Source organism: Scyliorhinus canicula, chromosome 18 (genome assembly GCF_902713615.1).
Source record: "Scyliorhinus canicula chromosome 18, sScyCan1.1, whole genome shotgun sequence".
Taxonomy (NCBI): domain Eukaryota; kingdom Metazoa; phylum Chordata; class Chondrichthyes; order Carcharhiniformes; family Scyliorhinidae; genus Scyliorhinus; species Scyliorhinus canicula.
In genome coordinates, this window is record NC_052163.1 from 96,570,184 (window position 1) to 96,589,178 (window position 18,995).

The 18,995-nt window shown below is 45.1% G+C and overlaps 1 protein-coding gene across 1 annotated transcript in view; it reads right to left on the minus strand.

Moving 5' to 3' along the window:
* The window catches only part of arid3a (AT rich interactive domain 3A (BRIGHT-like)), a 112,801-nt gene that overhangs the window by 53,439 nt on the left and 40,367 nt on the right, over nucleotides 1-18,995 (minus strand). Inside the window, 5 exon segments of the mRNA XM_038777261.1 lie at nucleotides 5,954-6,198; nucleotides 7,953-7,971; nucleotides 7,974-8,088; nucleotides 8,090-8,136; nucleotides 11,871-11,943. Of these exon segments, the coding sequence (XP_038633189.1) occupies nucleotides 5,954-6,198; nucleotides 7,953-7,971; nucleotides 7,974-8,088; nucleotides 8,090-8,136; nucleotides 11,871-11,943 (499 nt within the window).

An 18,995-nucleotide genomic window follows, 5' to 3' on the forward strand; every position in this document is an offset into this window, starting at 1 on the left:
TAGCCAAAACAAGAATGTGCTTTCTGTAAACTATAGTAACATCCAAGCACAGTTGGGGAGATGAGTATGCAAAGGATTGAAAATGCTCTTTTTCTATTGGCCCATTTGCCCCATTTTCTATTGGCTAGGAATTACTGTCCCTTCATTGGTTTGTTAAAATGAAAGTTTAACTGCAATAATGAAAGTTGACACGGCACTGGGATCGGATGAGATGAATCCAAGGGTATTGAAGGACGTGAGAATGGAAATTGCAGGGGCCCTGGCCATAATCTTCTAGTCTTCTCTCGACTCAGGGTAGGTGCAAGAGGACTGGAGAATTGCAGATGTTACATCCTTGTTCAAAAATGGTTGTATGGATTTCCCTAGCAATTACAGGTCAATCAGTTTAAGATCAGCAGTGGGAAAGCTTCTGGAAAAAATTATTCGGAATAGAATTGGTAGTCACATGGAAAGATCTGTGCCGATTTGGAAGAGCCAACATATCTAAAGGGGAAATTGTGTTTAACTAACTTGGAGTAGGTTGAAAAGGTAACCAAGGGTCAATGAGTGTAATGCTGTTGATGTGATGTGCTTGGCCATTCAGAAGGCATTCAATGCAGTGCCACGCAACAGACTGGAGAAATGTTACACCTCCTGGAATAAAAAGGTACAGTAGCAACATGGATACAAAATTTGCTGAATAATAAGAAGCACAGACTAACAGTCAATGGAAATTTTTCGAACTGGAGGAAGGTTTGAAGTGATGTTCCTCAGGGGATGATATTGAGACCCTTGCTTTTCCTGATACATTAATGATCTAGAAGATCATGGTGTGCAGGGGACAGTTTTTTAAAGTTTGGGGATGAAACAAAGCTTGGAAGTGTTGTAAACTGCAAAGAGGACAGTGTAGAATTTTGAAAAGACATGGACAAGTTGGTGAAGTGGACATATAGGTGGTTGATGAAGTTCAATTTGGAGAAGTGTCTAACTAGGTCGGTGCAGCCTTGAAAGGCTGAATGCCTCCTTCTGCATGTAGGGAATGGCTTCCTTCTGCACTGTAGGGATTCTATGGATTTGGCTCCTCAAGCCTGCTCCGCCATTCACTAAGATCATGGCTGATCTGATTGTAACCTGAACCCCATATTCCTGCCTACCCCTGATAACGTTTCACCCTCTTGTTAAAGAAGAATCTATCTAGCTTGCCTTAAAAATTGTAGAATCCCTACTGTGCAGAAGGAGGTATTCAGTGTCATCCGCAAACTTACTAATCAGACCAGCTACATTTTCCTCCAAATCGTTTATGTGCACTACAAACAGCAGAGGCCCCAGCACAGATCCCTGTGGAACACCACTAGTCACAACCTTCCATTCAGAAAAACACCCTTCTACTGCTACCCTTTGCCTTTTGTGACTGAGCCAGTTCTGTATCCATCTTACCACCTCACCTCTGATCCCATGTGAACTTCACCTTTTGTACCAATCTGCCATGAGGCACCTTACCAAAGGCTTTACGGAAATCCATATAAACAACATCCACCGCCCTCCTCTTATCGTCAGAGGATACAGCAGGACCTAGATGGGTTGGAGACTTGGGCACAGAAGTGGCAAATGAAGTTTAATCCAGACAAATATGAGGTAATGCATTTTGGTTAGGTCTAATCGGAGGGGAAATAAGCCGTAAATGGCAAAACTCTTAGAAATATAGATAGTCAGAGATCTGGGCGTGCAGGTCCCACAGATCTTCGAAAGTGGCAACACAAGTGGATACGGTAGTCAAGAAAGCATACGGAATGCTTGCCTTCATTGGACGGGGCCATTGGGTTATAGAAAACTGGCAAGACATGCTGCAGTTGTATAAGAACCTTGGTAAGGCCGCACTTGGAATATTGCGCATTATTCTGGTCGCCACACTACCAGTAGGATGTGGAGGCTTTGGAGAGGGTGCAGGGGAAGTTTACCAGGGTGTTGCTTGGTCTGGAGTGTGCGAGTTATGCGAGAGGCTGAACAGACTCGGACTGTTTAATTAGAACAGCGGAGGTTCAGGGGTGACCTGATAGAGCTCTACAAGATTATGAGGGGCATGGATAGAGTGGCTGGGCAGGCACTCTTTCCCAGGTGAAGGGGTCAGTCACCAGGGGACATAGATTTAAGGTCCGTGGGACAAAGTTTAGAGGATATGGCGAGACGGTTTTGTTTTTTTTACTACACAGAGGGTAGAGAGTTCCTGGAACGCATTGCCAGGTGAGGTTGTGGAAGCAGATACATTAATGGCGTTCAAAAGGCATCTTGACAATACATGGACAGGATTGGTACAGAGGGATATGGCACAAGGAATTGCTGAAGGTTTTGGCAAGGGTTGGTATCATGACCGGTACAGGTTTTGGAGGGCTGAAGGGCCTGTTCCTGTGCTGTATTGTTCTTTGATAAAAGTAAGTGTCCCATATGCCTTTTTCACCACCCTATTAACCGCCTCTCTGCCTTCCGAGATTACGGACAAATACGCCACGGTCAGTTTGTTCTTTGAAACTTCCCAGTGTCAGATCTTTCATAGTATATTTCCTCGTTAAATTACTTGTTGCAAAGTGTATCACCTCACCTTTTCAGGGTTAAATTCTATCTGCCACTATCCGCCCATTTGACATCCCATCTATATCTTCCTGTAACCCAAGTGCTGTTGAAGGAGCCTTGCTGAGTTACTGCAGTGCAAGTTGTAAATGTGCGCAGTGATGGAAGGACGTGATGTTTAAAGTGATGTATGGGATGGCAGACAAGCAGGCTGTTTTGCCCTGGTTGATATCAGCTCAGAGTCTTGTTGAAGCTGCACTCATCCAGGCTTCCTGCCTTGTGCAGTAGATAGATGGTCGACAGGCTTTGGGAAGTCCAGAGGTGGGTTACTCGCATCAGAATTCCCAGCTTCTGACGTGCTCTTGTCGCCACAGTATTTATAGGACAGGTCCATTCAATGGGGTCAATGGTAATTCCCAGGATGTTGACAGTGGGTGATTCAGTGATCATAATGCCATTGAATGTCATGAGGAGGTGGTTAGAATGTTACTTGCCATTTGCCCATGCCCGAATGTTGTCCAAGTCTTGCTGCATATGTGAACCAACTGCTTTAGCATCGGAGAGGTTGTGAATAATACCAAACATTGTGCAATCATATGTAAACATCCCCAATTCTACCTTTACGATGGAGGGCAATTCACAGATGAAACAGCTGAAGATGGTTGGTCCTTGGACACTACCCTAAGAAACTCCTGCAGTGGATGTCCTGAGACTGAGATGATTGATTTCCAATGATCATAAACATCTTCCTTAGTGCTAGACATGAGCCCAATCAGTGTATATCTTTCCCACTTATTCCCATTGACTTAGGTTTTGCTTGGGTGCCTTGATGACACACTCAGTCAAATGCTGCTTTTGATGTCAAAAGCAGTCACTTCACCTCATAAATTCAGCTCTTTTGTCTATGTTGAGGCCACAGCTGTAATGAGACCAAAAGCTGAGAGACCCTGGTAAAACTCAAACTGAACTTCAGTGAGCAGGTTATTAAGTGCCGGTTGATAGCATTGTCCATGACATTTTCCATCACTTTGCTTATGATTGAGTAGACTGATGGGGTGGTAAATGGCTGGGTTGAATTTGTTCTGCCTTTTGTGGACAGGACATACCCGGACAATTGTCTCATTGCCACGGAGATACCAGTGTTGAAGCTGTATTGGAACAAGTTGACGAGGGCCATGGCTAGTTCTGCACGTCTTCAGAAATTCTACCAGAATGCTGTCAGAGCCCATAGCCTTTGTAGTAGCCAGCATCTTCAACTGTTTCTTGATATCATGTGGAGTGAATCAAATTGTTTAAAGACTAGCATCTGTGATGCTGAGACCATCAGGAGGAGACAGAGGTGAATCATCCACTCGGCACCTCTCACTGAAGATGGTTGCAGATGTTTCAGCCTCATGTTTTGCACTGATATGCTGGTCCCTTATCAAGGAGAATGGGGATTTGTAAAGCATTCTCTTGAGATTAGTTGTTTATTTGTCCACGACCAATCATGACTGTGTATGGCTGGACTGCAAAGCTTAGATTTGATTCTTTAACTGTTGGATTGCATTGGTCCGTCTATTGTTTCCGGATATCAGAAAAGCACTGAAGTTGTCCAAAGAAGTGGCGAGATAAAGCTCGGTTGTTGGCAGCTATAATGATTTCAGCAGATGTCACTCCAGGGGTAACATGCAGGTGTGAAAGAGAAAGTGGCTAAGGTTGGATCCTTGGAGCACTCCAGAGGTAACTACAGGAATGGGATTAATGCCATTGCAGATGATTACCTGCCTACAATGTAACAGTTAAGAATGGAAAACAGCTAGATCAATTCCATGCAGTTGGACGATGGAGAAGAAGAGATATTGGAGGATGGGTGTAGAAAGCCTACAGAACCTGGCATGATGGGCTCACACACACAAAACAACCTTTCGAGGGAGGTTACAAAATGCTAGCACAAAGGGAACACACTCAACTAACAGCCCACAGTCGAGGAGCAGCTGAAGAATAAGGATCAAAAGTAACAGTAAGTGAAAGGAAAATGCAACTAAACTGCATATTTTGAAAAGGAAACCATAAATTCAATTTATGACTGAAAGGTGGAACTTTTTCCATTTGTTAAAACCCGAGTTTTCTGATCATAAACTATTTTTAATTCTAAGTGCCCCAATTCTTTTTTTTTCCCCAATTGAAGGGCAATTTAGCATAGCCAATCCATCTTATCCTGTACATCTTTGGGTTGTGGGGATAAGGCCCACGCACACATGTGGAGAGTGTGCAAACTCCATACGGACAGTGACCCAGGGCCTGGATCGATGCTGGGTCCTCGGAGCTGTGAGGTAACAATGCTAACCACTTCACCCTGCTGCCCATTTGATCATAAACTTAAATGGCAGCACAGACCTGTTGGGATTGAAAGGCTTACACATTCAATATAATTCTGTGTATATAATAATTAAGCTGCAGTACAACAGAATCTTTCAAAAACTAATTTAAAGACAGATTTGCAATAGTTCCACTCTTACAAGTGATAATTCTTGTAACATGTAGCCATCTGATGGCCACTTCCAGAATACAAAATGGATGTTTGCAAAGACTATAGGGAAATATGGACAATGTTAGGAAAGCAAGCAGGCACAGAGCATGGATGCATATTAAGAAGGCAACTCCCAGACGAGACTGAAACTGTAAGGCAATTAGCATACTGATGGCCCATCTCCAGGAACAAAGGAATGGCACTCAAGTAACCAATACTATTGTTGACACCCCGGCGCCAGAAAGACACAAACAAAGCAAGGCCAACGGCCACCTAGGACACGTCCAGCCATCAGGGCACCCACCCCTTTATTGGTCAAGATCAATACGAGTGATCAAGTACGGCCCAATTAATTGGGGCCAAGTTCAAGGCCCGCCCAAAAGCGCGCGAAGCCCCCTTTGGGTATAAGAAGAAGACCCCGAGAGAGAATCGCTCTCTTGGACTCGGCTCTCGAAGCGGAGACCCGTCCACCAGCTGCACCAGAAGCAAGTAAGTCCAAGGTCAACGCTCGCCATCAGACAGACGACCGTAGCTTTTTCCTGTTACATCTTCAAACCCAACAGCCTCAGATCCGAACAACGGCCATTGTTCCTCTGACTGAGTGGGCACCCGAAGTTAAGTCTAGGCGTTAGCGTTAAGAGATAGTTTAGTTTGTGGTATTTTGTGCATGAGTAGATATTACTGTGTGTGTAAATAAATAGTATTGACTTTGAACTAACTAACTGGTGCATTGGTTCTTTGATCAGTATTCGGGTTTGAACCTTGTGGCGGTATTGAAAGATACCTGGCGACTCTAGAGCAAACATAATTAGGATTAAGGAAGGCGACCATATTGACCGCTGTATTTAGAACTAGATAAATATAGCAAAAAAACATACATAAAATGTAATCAAATACCTTTCTTTATTTTTACCAGTTGGCTTATAGGGCTGCCATTAGTTGTTGCTAGACTTAGTGTAGGCACTTGCAATTTGGGAGAAGATAGCACTGAAGACGTTCCACTGGGAGAGTAGCTATAAAGAGTTGATCCAAAGCCATGTCTGCGACCCTCTCGTCGATTGCTATCAATAGCAACCTGCAGTTCATTAGGAGAGCTCAGACCTCTCTTCTCACATTCATATGGGTAGAGGTATTTCATATATCTGCAAAAATGTAGGCACAGGTTATGTTGTATCTGAACATTACATTCATAATTCCAGGATAGTTATCAATATGGGTACAGTTGTCAACATCAGATAAATCTTTGGAGTAACAATCAGCAACAGTTATACCAATTACAAACATATGGAGCTAGGCCTATTTTCATAAAGTAGCTGACGTTAAAACAATTTACAGTAAATTGAACCAAAATTCTCACGTGCAACTTAGGGAAAAGTTTTACATATTTTTAAATTTTCATCCATTGTATGTGTGTGCTGGAAAGATATTATTAAACTGATCATCATGAGAATAAAGCCAAGTGAAAGTAACCAGCTTTACAGTTTATTTACTTTTTAAAATGTCATGTTACTCCGAATGAGGGATATTTGGCATGCCTGGTTAAGTGAAGGAAAGGGCTCTCAATAAAGGACTTAATATTGTAGTGAGGGTGGCACATAAGAAAGCACAAAATGCCCAATATCCCAATTATACTGGATTATCAAGTTCATTTTTATCAATGCAACCATCAACTATAACACATCCCCTGTGCATGTCATTTTGACTGAGGAAATCCATAGAGATGTCCTCAAATGCAGTAGAAATGTGATCTCTGGGGTCATGGAAAAACAACCAAGTAAGTGTGGTATCCCAGAGTCCAACAGTTCCATATCAGCTCTTGCACCAGTATATTCAAGATGAATTGGCTTTCGACTGTATGGAACTTACAAACAGCACCTATTTGGGCATCATAAACATAACTAGGAGGAACAAAAATATTTCTCCCATTCTAGAACATAGAACATAGAACAGTACAGCACAGAACAGGCCCTTCGGCCCTCAATGTTGTGCCGAGCCATGATCACCCTACTCAAACCCACGTATGCACCCTATACCCGTAACCGAACAACCCCCCCCTTAACCTTACTTTTATTAGTACACTACGGGCAATTTAGCATGGCCAATCCACCTAACCCGCACATCTTTGGACTGTGGGAGGAAACCGGAGCACCCGGAGGAAACCCACGCACACAGGGGGAGGACGTGCAGACTCCACACAGACAGTGACCCAGCCGGGAATCGAACCTGGGACCCTGGAGCTGTGAAGCATTTATGCTAACCACCATGCTACCCTGCTGCCCCAGGTTCATCATAATAGTATTCTTCAAGAAGAATGTGAAACAGAGCATCAATGAGTAGAAAAACATTAATACTTTTAACCCAATATTTTGTTGTTTCATTATTTAAAAAATACTAATTTATAACAAAATGGACAAACTTGCATTTATATAATGCCTTTCACAATGCAGAGAAGACAATCCCAAGTAATTCACAGCAAATTAAGTTGCTTTTTAAAAAAAGTATAGTCACTTTTCTAATATAGAGAAATGCTGCAGTCAATTTGTGCACAGAAAGGTCCCACAAAACGCAATGAGATTAATAAATACCCAGGGTAATCTGTGTGAACAATAATTGCTGAGAGATATTGGCCAGCACACAAGAAGACGCTCGCCCTGCTCTTCTTCAATAATGTAATGGAACTTTTATATCCACCCAAGGGGTAAAACATCTTATCCAGAAAGGGGTGGAAGACTGTCATTGCCACTGAAGAGCTGGCTATGACAGCAAAGATTATGTTGAGAACTGTGATGAAATAATATGACATTTCTATTTATAATCCAATTATTTTCCCAAGTTTTAAAACTGCACTAAGTTGCCCAGCAAATGTCACCATTTAAACTCCTCCATTTTTACTCACTGAGTTCTGAGTGTAAAAGGCCACTTGTGATAGAGGTGGGTAGATTCAGTCCTTTGGTAATTTCCCTCCAAAGCTTCTTATTAATGACCTCCACAAGGCCCCCTTTCTCAGTGACCACCGCATACAGCATATAGAGGGTCCAGAACCTGCTTAGCCATTATGGGAATACGATTGACTGGAGTACCTAAAAACAAGAGGCAAATCGAATAAAGTTCAATGCAATAAAAAGTATAGCATCCACAATGTTATCTTCCTAATTATCAAGGTAGTTATTTTAATTATTAAACTGTGCCCATCCTAATTAGATACATCAGGTATGTCACAATCTGAATGCGTAATACCATTCACGACGGATTGGATTACTATAGTACGTATTTTGCCCTATTTCTCAAATGTAATAATAAGTGAATTACATTTTCAGTTTCTTTTTCACTCCCATTAAAACTAATTTGCTGGGCGGCACAGTGATGCAGCGTGTTAGCGCTGCTGCCTCCAGCGTTGCGGACCCGGGTTAGATCCCGCCCTGGGTCAAGGTCCGTGTGGAGTTTACACATTCTCCCAGTGTTTGTGGTAGGTCCTCATCCTCATAACCCAAAAGATGTGCAGGGTAGGTGAATTAGCCATGCTAAATTACCCCATATTGGAGGGGAAAAAATTTGGTATTCTAAATTTAAATATAAAACGAATTTGCTGCCCAACTTTCAATGCCTTTTTAAAACGCGCTGGCAAGGCAAGCATGTTTCCAATTCCTAATGCCATTTCTTGAACCATAGCACTTCATTTGGCATAGTTCACCTAGTGTTGTTAATGATGTGAGGTCCAGGGGTTTTAAACCAATAACATTGAAGGAATGGAAAAATACTTCCAAGTCAACATATGTGTGCGACTTAGGAGCAGCATGATGCATATTGGTTAGCATCGATGCTTCATGGCACCGAGGGCCCGGGCCATTTCCATGTGGAGTTTGCACATTCTCTGTGTCTGTGTGAGTCTCACCCCAACAACCCAAAGATGTGTTGGTAGGTCAATGGGCCATGCTAAATTACCCCTTAATTGGAAAAATAAAAGAATTGGGCACTGTACATTTATTTTTAAAAAGAAAGGAGATTGTGCGACTTGAAGGGAATTTCCAGGTGTGGCTTCCCATCAGAAATTATCTTTATTGCTACAAATTTCCACTGATTTACCTGTAAATTTCAGATTAAAAAAAAACAATCCCTCCCCCCACCGGGGGGGGGGGGGGGGGGGTTCTAGTTTCTAATCAATGCCTTAAAGACTAAAAATGTGGGGAAACATAAAGTCCAAAAGGTAATTGCCATGGACACCAACATCACTATGGTTTGATTCTATTCACACATCAGGGAAATTCAATTATATGACCAATGAAGGACCCCTAGTGCTAGAGATTCAATTAATTTGCAGGCTGAATTAAAGTTCTTCAACTTTAGATATGCTAGTTTCGATAAATTGAGCAGATCCCAATGTTCATTTGGGATTAACAATTAAAGACTTAACCGGATTTTCTAATTGCTGTCGACTGTACAAATGGCAATGTGAAACGGAGGAGAGAGAGATTAAATATTTTACAAAATAAAATCATAAGACGCTAACAAGGAAGTTCTAAACAACATTAATTACTGTCAAAACGAATTGCGTCACATATCAGAATGTTATAAAGGCTGCATCAAATACTACGAATTCACGACTGCTACAAAATCTGAATATCAATTAAATTTTGATGTGGAATTTCAATTGGAGACATTTCTGTAACAAAAACAGAAAGGTTTCTAATCTCAAGAGTACAGGGTGGTAAATGGTGCTAGGTCAAGTCTGAAACTGGAAGCATGGAGCATTGGGTAACATTAAAAACAGTAGAAAGATTACATTTGCTATGCGTTTACAACCAGAAATTTGCAATTGTGGGTTTTTATCTTTTAATATTTGCCAGGCTTGGTTGGTATGACCTTTTTCTTTAAATACAACTTCTATGTTATTCTTTTAATTTGAATTCCAAGATTTTCACGTCTGTGAATTTTGTTGGTGTTCAGGCTTTGTACAAGTATACATATAGACACCCAAGTAAAAACTGAGTATAAGGAAATCGATTACCAGGAATACTCAAACAGATTAAATAGCATGACTGCCAGGAATTAGCAAACGGATGCTGGGGCTCTCTAAATCCAAATTAACACATGAAAAGCTCTTCCCAAGTTGCTGAGTCTTGAAAGGAACAGACTGTCAGAACAAGATTATTTTATAAAGGATGGCTTTTGACATTTTTATAACCAGCCTGATGAGAATAAAGTATGGGCTTGTTTTTCAAAAAATTGGTCTAATGCAATCATTGGTCTAATGCAATCAATGTAACCAGTCAAAGTCACCTCAAATACCATGGACAGAATTTGCCTTCCCCCACCCACCCCCAACGCCAGGTGGGAGAATCGCCGGGGCGCCGAGCGAGTCCCGCCACGCCGGCACACGATTCTCCCACCCCCCAACAAACCGGCGCTGCGAGATTCACGGCTGGCCACTGGGAGAATCACTGCTCGCCGTTTGTAACGGGCGGGCGGCGATTCTCCGGCCCGAATGGACCGAGCGGCCTGCCCAACACGACAGATTCCTGCCGGCGGGAACAGCGCGGGAACACGTGGGGGGGGGGGGGGGGGGGGGCTGTGGGAGGGGGGTTCTTGCACCGGGGAGGCCTCAAAAAGGGATCTGGCCCATGATCGGTGCCCACTGATTGGCGGGCCGGCGTCTCCGAAGGAGGACCTCCTTTCCTCCGCCGCCCCGCAAGATCCATCCGACATCTTCTTGCGGGGCGGCCGCGGGAAGGACGGCAACCATGCATGCGCGGGTTGGCGCCGGCCCACCTACGCATGCGCGGGTGACGTCATTTACACAGCGCCGGCCACGTAATTTACGCACCGCCAAGGCCCGGCGCGCGTAATTGACGCGGCGCCACTCCTAGCACCCCCCAGGTGGGAGAATAGGGGGCTGGAGCGGCCTCCAACACCGGAGCGAAACACTCCGGTTTCACTAAGGCGTCGGGACCTGGTGTCCCGATGGGAGAATTGCGCCCTATGTTTTCAAAGAAAAAAGTTGACAAAAATATTATAATTTGGATTTATCATTGAAGCGTACGCAATGAAGCATTTTATGCAGTATATAATGTAGATTTTAAGTTGAATATTTCAGATTTCAATAGCTTTCAAGATGTCAGCTAACTTTGATCAGAAAACTGCTCAAAACTGACATCTTGGTTCAAGCAATTTGGGTGTGACAACGACAATTGGCCAGAGCTTCGATAAGAATATCAAAGACAACGAGAATTAACCATTGTCCTGGATGCAGAGTTTCATGTTGAAATTCCACCTGTGTACACAATCTGTGTAACTACCCACACCCAACCTGGGGGGGGGGGGGGGGGGGGGGTGCATAGTGGCGCTGTCACTGGACACGTAATACAGAGACCCAGGGTAATGCTCTGGGGGACCCGGATTCAAATGCCACCATGGCAGATGCCGAAATTTGAATTCAATAAAACCTGGAATTAAGGGAAGTCTAATGATGACTATACACCCATTGTAGATTGTCATAAAACCCACCTCGTTCACTAATGTCCCTTCAGGGAAGGAAATCTGCCATCCTTACCTGGCCTGGCCTCCATGTGACTCCAGATCCACAGCAATGTGACAGACACTTAAATGCCCTCCAAAATGGCCAAGCAAGGGCAATTAGGGGTGAGCAATAAATGCTGATTCAACCAGCAACACCCACATGAATTAATAAATAAAACTACAGTTCAATAACCTGCCAGCTAGTACTTAACTTGGTGGGCCCTCACACGAAGATATAAGACACGTTATTATCAGTAAGAGCCAGAGGAAAAGAGAAACAGGGGAAAATTAATACTTTTACCTCTCTTCTGCATGAAGCTGAAAAGGTCATCCAAAAATTCTTTCCTTCTTGGATCATTGTCTAGCTCATAGAGCTGAAAAAGAACACAACATAGTTCTTCAAAATGGCAAACAGACAAGTTACTCATGTACATGATCAAAGTCCTAGTGGGTTGAGTAAAGATCACCTCTGGCAAGTATTTGGATTTTTAACACAAATATACTTGTTGTTCTCTAGCCATCTCGTAAAAGAACATGTCATTAAACAAATAGAAAGTAACATGCACATACATTGAATAAATAATTCTTCCACATATACTATGGAAACTAATCTTTAAAAGCAAAAATATCCATCAGTAAATTTGAATCATAACATTTACAAGTCAGGGGGGGGCTGTTTCATCCCTCGCACAACTACAATTATTTAATCTAATCCTTTTCTCACATTTTATATTCTTACTTTTCAAATGTTTATCCAGTCCTATTTTAAATAATGTTATATTGCCTTTACCCATAACCACAGGGTAAAGCATCGAGTACTCGTGTAACTCTCTGAACACAATTTCTTCTAACCCATTTCACTCTTCTAGTGGTAATCCTGAATCTATGGCCCACCACACTACCCTCCCCCACCCCACACCACCTGGACTGGCAAGGGTTTGGTTAGGAGCTAAACTAAATTAAAAAGTAGGATCATCACCAACACATCAGTTTTCAATTGCCACAATATTAAGTGGAGTGAATCAAGCCAACAAGAGGTCTCCTGTTAAAAAGAGATGGGAACCTACAAAAATCATTGGATTGAATTTAGATTTTGTTTATTGTCATGAGTACCGAGGTACAGAGAAAAGTATTTTTCTGCGAGCAGCTCAACAGATCATCAAGTACATGAAAAGAAAATAAGATAAAAGAAAATATATAATAGGACAACACAGGTACACAATGTAAATAAATAACACCGGCATCAGTGAAACATACCCGATATAAGGGCTGGTTTAGCTCAGTGGACTAAACAGCTGGTTTGTAATGAAGAACAAGGCCAGCAGTGCGGGTTTAATTCCCGTACCAGCTTACCCGAACAGGCGCCGGAATGTGGGGACTAGGGGCTTTTCACAGTAACTTCATACTTGTGACAATAAAAGATTACTATTATTATTATAGGGATGTAGTGTTAATGAGGTCAGCCCATAGAGGGCGTTTAAGAGTCTGGTAACAGCGGGGAATAAGCTGTTTGAGGTCTGTTCGTGTGTGTTCTCACTTTTGTACCTCCTGCCCGATGGCCAAGGGTGTGCAAACTCCACACAGAGTGACCCAGGTCCGGGATCGAATCCGGGTCCTCAGCGCCGCAAAGCAGCAGTGCTAACCACTGTGTCACCGTGACGCCTGCCAGTCTAGAATAATTGAAGGAAAGGTTTGATCGCTTGGCTTTAGACTTGTTCACATGTCTTTAAGTTAGCAACTTTACGAAACGGATTTTTCCCAACATTCCCCCTGAAGCTGCCAACATTTCTAATGTGGAGGGTTCTTTCACTTGCGGGGTTGTAGGGGAGCACTTCCGGTATTTATGGATGGGTTTTGTCAGATTCGATGTCAGTGGAGGGTTTTAGGCAGGGTGGGAGGAGGAGTTAAGGCCCATATTGGATGACGAAGTGTGGAGTGAGGCCCTTGCGGGGTGAACTCCACGCCCTCGTGCATGAGGCTTGGTTGGATCTAACTTAAGGTCGTTTTTAGGGCAAATTTGACCAAGTCCAGAACAAATTGTTTCTTTGCAGGGGGGTGGAGGACAGTGAGCACTGTTCAAGAGGTCCGATTACCCATGCGCACATGTTCTGGACTTGTCCCAAGCTCAATGGCTTTTGATTTTCCTTTTTTAGCACCATGTCCAGTGATTCTGAAGATTGAGCTGGAGCCCAGTCCTTTAGTGGCCAATATTTGGGGGTGTCAGAATCGCCGGAGATGCAGACGGGGAAGGGCCAAGTCCTGGCCTTCGCCTCGCTGATTGCCCGGGAGGCAAGTACTGCTGGGAGGTCTCCATCTCCACCTAATGCCTCGGTATGGCTAGAGGAGCGATGGAGTTCCGATACCTTGAGAAAGTCGGTACACAGTGAGGGGAACAATCAAGAGGTTCTAGCAGACATGACACCCTTTAATTGTTTATTTCAAGGAATTGGTCACTGTTAGTTGCTAAGGGCTATGGGGTATTTTATGTTTTTGGTTTTTACGTATATAACTGTGTCTACTCATTTTTGTAATTTTGTATTGTATAAAGGCGCTTTAATGAGCATGAGGGGCGAGACAGAGAGTGACCCGGTGCTGATTATGGTGGGGCCTCAGTCTGTGGACTGTCTGCATTCGGAAAAAATAAACTGTGAGATCACAGGGAACCAGGTAAATGACTGATTTGTGGGTACTTTGCTTGTTTCTTTTAAGAACTCATACAAATTATTGATAACTGCAAGGTGTTATTAGTCGAGAGCTTAACAAAAATGGTACATCAAAGAATAAGGTAATTGGCAACAGAATGTTGCTGAGGCAACAGAAGAGTTCTTCCACGTCTGCTTGGAATCAGTGGACTGGTCCATATTGAAAAACTCAGTGGCCAATCTAACCAAGTATGCTACCACCGTCACAGACTTCATCAGCAAGTGTAGAAGATTGCCAAAGAAGGTAGTATGTACGTTCCCCAACGGGAAAGCATGGTTTATTCGGGAGATTCACTCCCTACTGAAGACCAGGTCAGAGGCATTCAAAACTGGCAACCCTGACCTGTACAAAAAATCCAGGTACGACCTCTGCAACGCTATCATGGATGCCAAGAGACAATACCAGACTAAGCTAGAGTCACAGACTAACGGACTCACGTTGGTTGTGGCAAGGCTTAAACAACACAACGAGCTACAAAGCAAAGCAGAGTAGAACCTCAGGCAGCAGTGTATCCTTCCCTGATGAACTCAATGTATTATATACTCATTTCGAGCACAAAACCATCAAACCGTTGTCAATTGCCCCAGCAGCCTCGGACACACCCATACTACCGTCACAGCTTCCAAAGTCAGATCAGTCTTCTTGAAAGTGAGCCCTCGGAAAGCAACAGATCCTGACGGAGTCCCTGGTTGTGCACTCAGATCCTGCGCGGACCAACTGGCAGGTATGCTCAGAGGTTCCCACCTCCTTCAAGAAGACCACCATCATACCGGTGCCACAGAAGAACCAGTCCACATTACTCAATGACTACCTTGTAAATCCCAGAGACCTTCCCTTCCCCCACTCCTGTTCTCAACACCACCTTATCCACCTGTAGCCCCTGGGGAGATGGTGCAGGAAGCTCTAAACCTGCCTCCGCATAAAATCCCCTCACCTGCGATAACTGAACCCATTCCCCCTGGCAACTCAAACTCCTCCTCCTGCTCCTCCAAGCTCGGGAAACCCTCTTCAATAAATAGATTCCCAAATCTCTTGATCCCCGCTCGTTGCCATCTGCGAAACCCCCCATCCAGCCCCCCCAAGAGAGAACGGGTAGTCATCACATATCGGTGCCCACACTGACCCCCTCCCCCAACCCCAAATGCTGCCTCCAGCGTCCCCAAACCCTCATGGCTGCCACTACTACCGGGCTTGCGGAGTACTGAGCCGGTGGCCCATAAACGGCAGCACGTGGCACAGTGGTTAATACTGCTGCCTACGGCGCTGAAGACCCGGGTTCGAATCCCGGTCCTGGGTCATTGTCCGTGTGGAGTTTTCACATTCTCCCCGTGTCTGCGTGGGTTTCACCCCCACAACACAAAGATGTGCAGGTTAGATGGATTGGCCACGCTAAATTGCCCCTTAATTGGGAAAAAAAATAATTGGGTATTCTAAATTTATGGGGTGGAAAAAGTGCCCCCAAACTCGCGTCCTTACATGATGCCGCCTCTATCCACTCCCAGACCAACCACTATTCCACACTCCAGTACCTGACTATCACTATATTCGCCTCCAGTAGTAATGAATAAAATTCGGGAGAGCCCCCACCCCACCTTGAAACAAATACCAAAATCTCTATATTCATCTGTTTGAAGAACGCCTTGGGGATTAAAAAAAAGGGAGGCTCTGGAAAACAAACAGAAACCTCAGGAGGACTGTCATTTTAACTGTCTGTACCTGCCCCACCAATGACAATGGGAGCATGTCCGCCCCAAAAGTCCCCCCCTCATCTGATATACCAACCGACCCAAATTTAATTTATGCAGCTGCTCCCATTCCCGCACCATCTGGATACCCAAATATCGAAAGCTCCCTCCCATCAACTTGAACGGCATCTCACCCAATCTCTTCTCCTGCCCTTCGCCTGGATCGCAAAGACTTCACTCATACCCATATTCAATTGTATCCCGAAAACCGGCCTAATTCCTCCAATATCCCCATAATCCCTCCAATTCCCTCCCCTGCGTGTTGATTATGTACAGCAGCAGATCATCTGTGCAGTGTTCCACCCCCACTGCACCTCCCCTTCCAGACCTTCGAGCCCTCAATGCCAATGGCTCTACAGCCAAGGCAAACAACACTGGGGAAAGTGGACATCCCTGCCTCGTCCCCGGTACAACCTGAAGTAGTCCAATCTCACCCAATTCGTCCGCACTCTCGCCACCGGTGCCTGGTATAGCAATCGAACCCAATCCACAAATCCCTGCCCAAACCGCCACAGGAACTCCGATAAGTATTCCCACTCCACCCGATCAAAGGCCTTCTTCTGTGTCCATGGCCACCACCACCTCAACCCCGTGCCCCTCTGGAGATATCATGATTACATTAAGCAACCTCCTAATGTTGGTCGCCAAGTGCCACCACTTAACAAACCCGGTCTGGTCCCCGGGCCTTACCTGCTTGCATCGCCACTTCTACAAGCCCAATTGCCCCCCCCCCCCCCCCCCCCCAAAGCACTCCACCAGCTCCTCATCAACCTTTGGGAACTCCAGCCCTCCCAGAAATCACCTCATCTCCTCTTCCCCACCTGGGGGTTTCTGACTTATACAATTTGCTATAAAACTCCCTAAACAGCCCATTCCCCCCGCCGGATCCAAGACCGTGTTCCTCCTGTGTCCTTCAATTTTCCAATTTGTCTCACCGCCTCCTGCCTCCTCACTGGTGTGCTAACATCCTGCTCACTTTCTCCCCATACTTGTATACCATACTGCCCCCTTCACAACTGCCCAACCGCCTTGCCGTGGTTAACAGCCCAAACTCCATTTGCAGCCTCTGGCATTACTTTAACAGCCTTTCCTCTGGGGCCTCTGCATATCTCCTGTCTACCTGCAGGATTTCCTCCACTAGCCTTTCTGTTGCCAATCCCTCCACCTTCTCCTGTGTGCCCAAATCAAAGTCAACTCCGCCCTGACCACACGCTTTCTGTGCCTCCCATACCCCACCTGCTGAGACTTCCTCCGTTATCATTAATCTCCACAAACCCCCGGATGGCCTTCCTCACCCACTCACACACCTCTTCATCAGCTGGAAAGTCCCACATCCAGCCTCCATTGCGGGTGTTGCAACCCAGCTCATTCGTAAATCACCCAGTGCAGGGCTTGGGTCCGATACCACTATTGCCGAATATTCAACATCCGCCACCCCTGCCAATAATGTCTTATGCACCACAAAAAAATCTAGTCGGGAGTACATCTTGTGCATGGGAGTAAAACAAATTTCTTTCGCCCTCGGCTCCCAAATCTCCACAGATTCACCCCCCCCCCCATGTGCTACATAGAACCCTGAAGCTCCTTAGCTGTCGCAGACACCCAGCTGTCGCAGACACCGCTCCCACCGACGGTTCCATCTCAGATCCAGGACCTTATTAAAGATCCACCCATAATCAGCCGATGAGAAGCCAGACCCGTAATCTTCCCCAGCACCTGCCTCATAAATTCACATTGTCCCAGTTCGAGGCATAGATGTTAACCCGCACCACCGGCAATTTCCCGCTTACCATAACGTACGCTCCCCCAGAGTTCGAACACTATATTCCCCACCTCGATCACCACACGTTTATTTATTTATTTTTTAAATTTAGTATATCCAATTAATTTTTTTTTTCAATTAAGGGGCAATTTAGCATGGCCAATCCACCTACCCTGCACATCTTTGGGTTGTGGGGGTGAAACCCATGCAAACACGGGGAGAATGTGCAAACTCCACACGGACAGTGACCCAGAGCCGGGATCGAACCTGGGGCCTCGGCGTCGTGAGGCAACAGGGCTAACCCACTGCGCCACCGTGCTGCCCCACCACACGTTTATTGACCAAAATTGCCACCCCTTTCGTTTTAAAATCAAACCCCGAATGAAACACTTGCCCTACCCATCCTTTCCTCAGCCTAATCTGGTCCCCCTCCTAATGGTGCGTATTTTGTAGGCATGGCCACCATCCGCCTCAATCGCAGCAAGAGTGCGAGCACATGGGCCCTCTGGACTGGCCTATTCAATCCTCGATGTGTCACGTGACTAGCCAAGTCGGGGCCACCACCACCCCCGCCGATCAACCATAGTTCCTCTTGGGCCAGCCTCCAGCCCATGTTTCGCCCCTCCCCAGGCTCCCACTGTCATCGAATCTTCCTCTTCTTACACTGTAATACCTTTCACCCTGTCAGCAGTACTTACCCTCCCACACAGAGGGCAGTAGGAGCGGAGCTGCTGATTGCTGTTCTGGAGAAATTTGCATAAGTAGCATTGTGGTCAGCGTAACTTGAAGGTGTACTTGTGCAAGAAACCCTAGGTGTTCAAGTGAAGGCAAGCATCTAGCAGAGGGCAGTAGAGCGGAGCTGTTGATTGGCTGTTCTAGGGAAATTTGCATACGTGCATTGTGGTCAGTGTAACTTGAAGGTGGTTTGTGAGGAGGCTGTTGCCAACTGACAGTTAAACCGAACAATCACTGTTTCCTTCCTAACCCTCTCCTCTAACAAAAAAAAAAACCAGACTGTATGATCTGAAGCCAACAGACAGCACTGTTGCCCAGACCTTCCTGTCGTCTATCACGGAGGTCTTGGACGCAATGAGGGGGGAAAACCTGGACAACCATTATCTCTGGACGAGCTGACCAAAGGCCGGATCAAGGTCCTTTGAGACGAGGTAAACTCCCGGAAGCGACAGCTTACCGGCTGAGTTGTATTTGGCTCTGT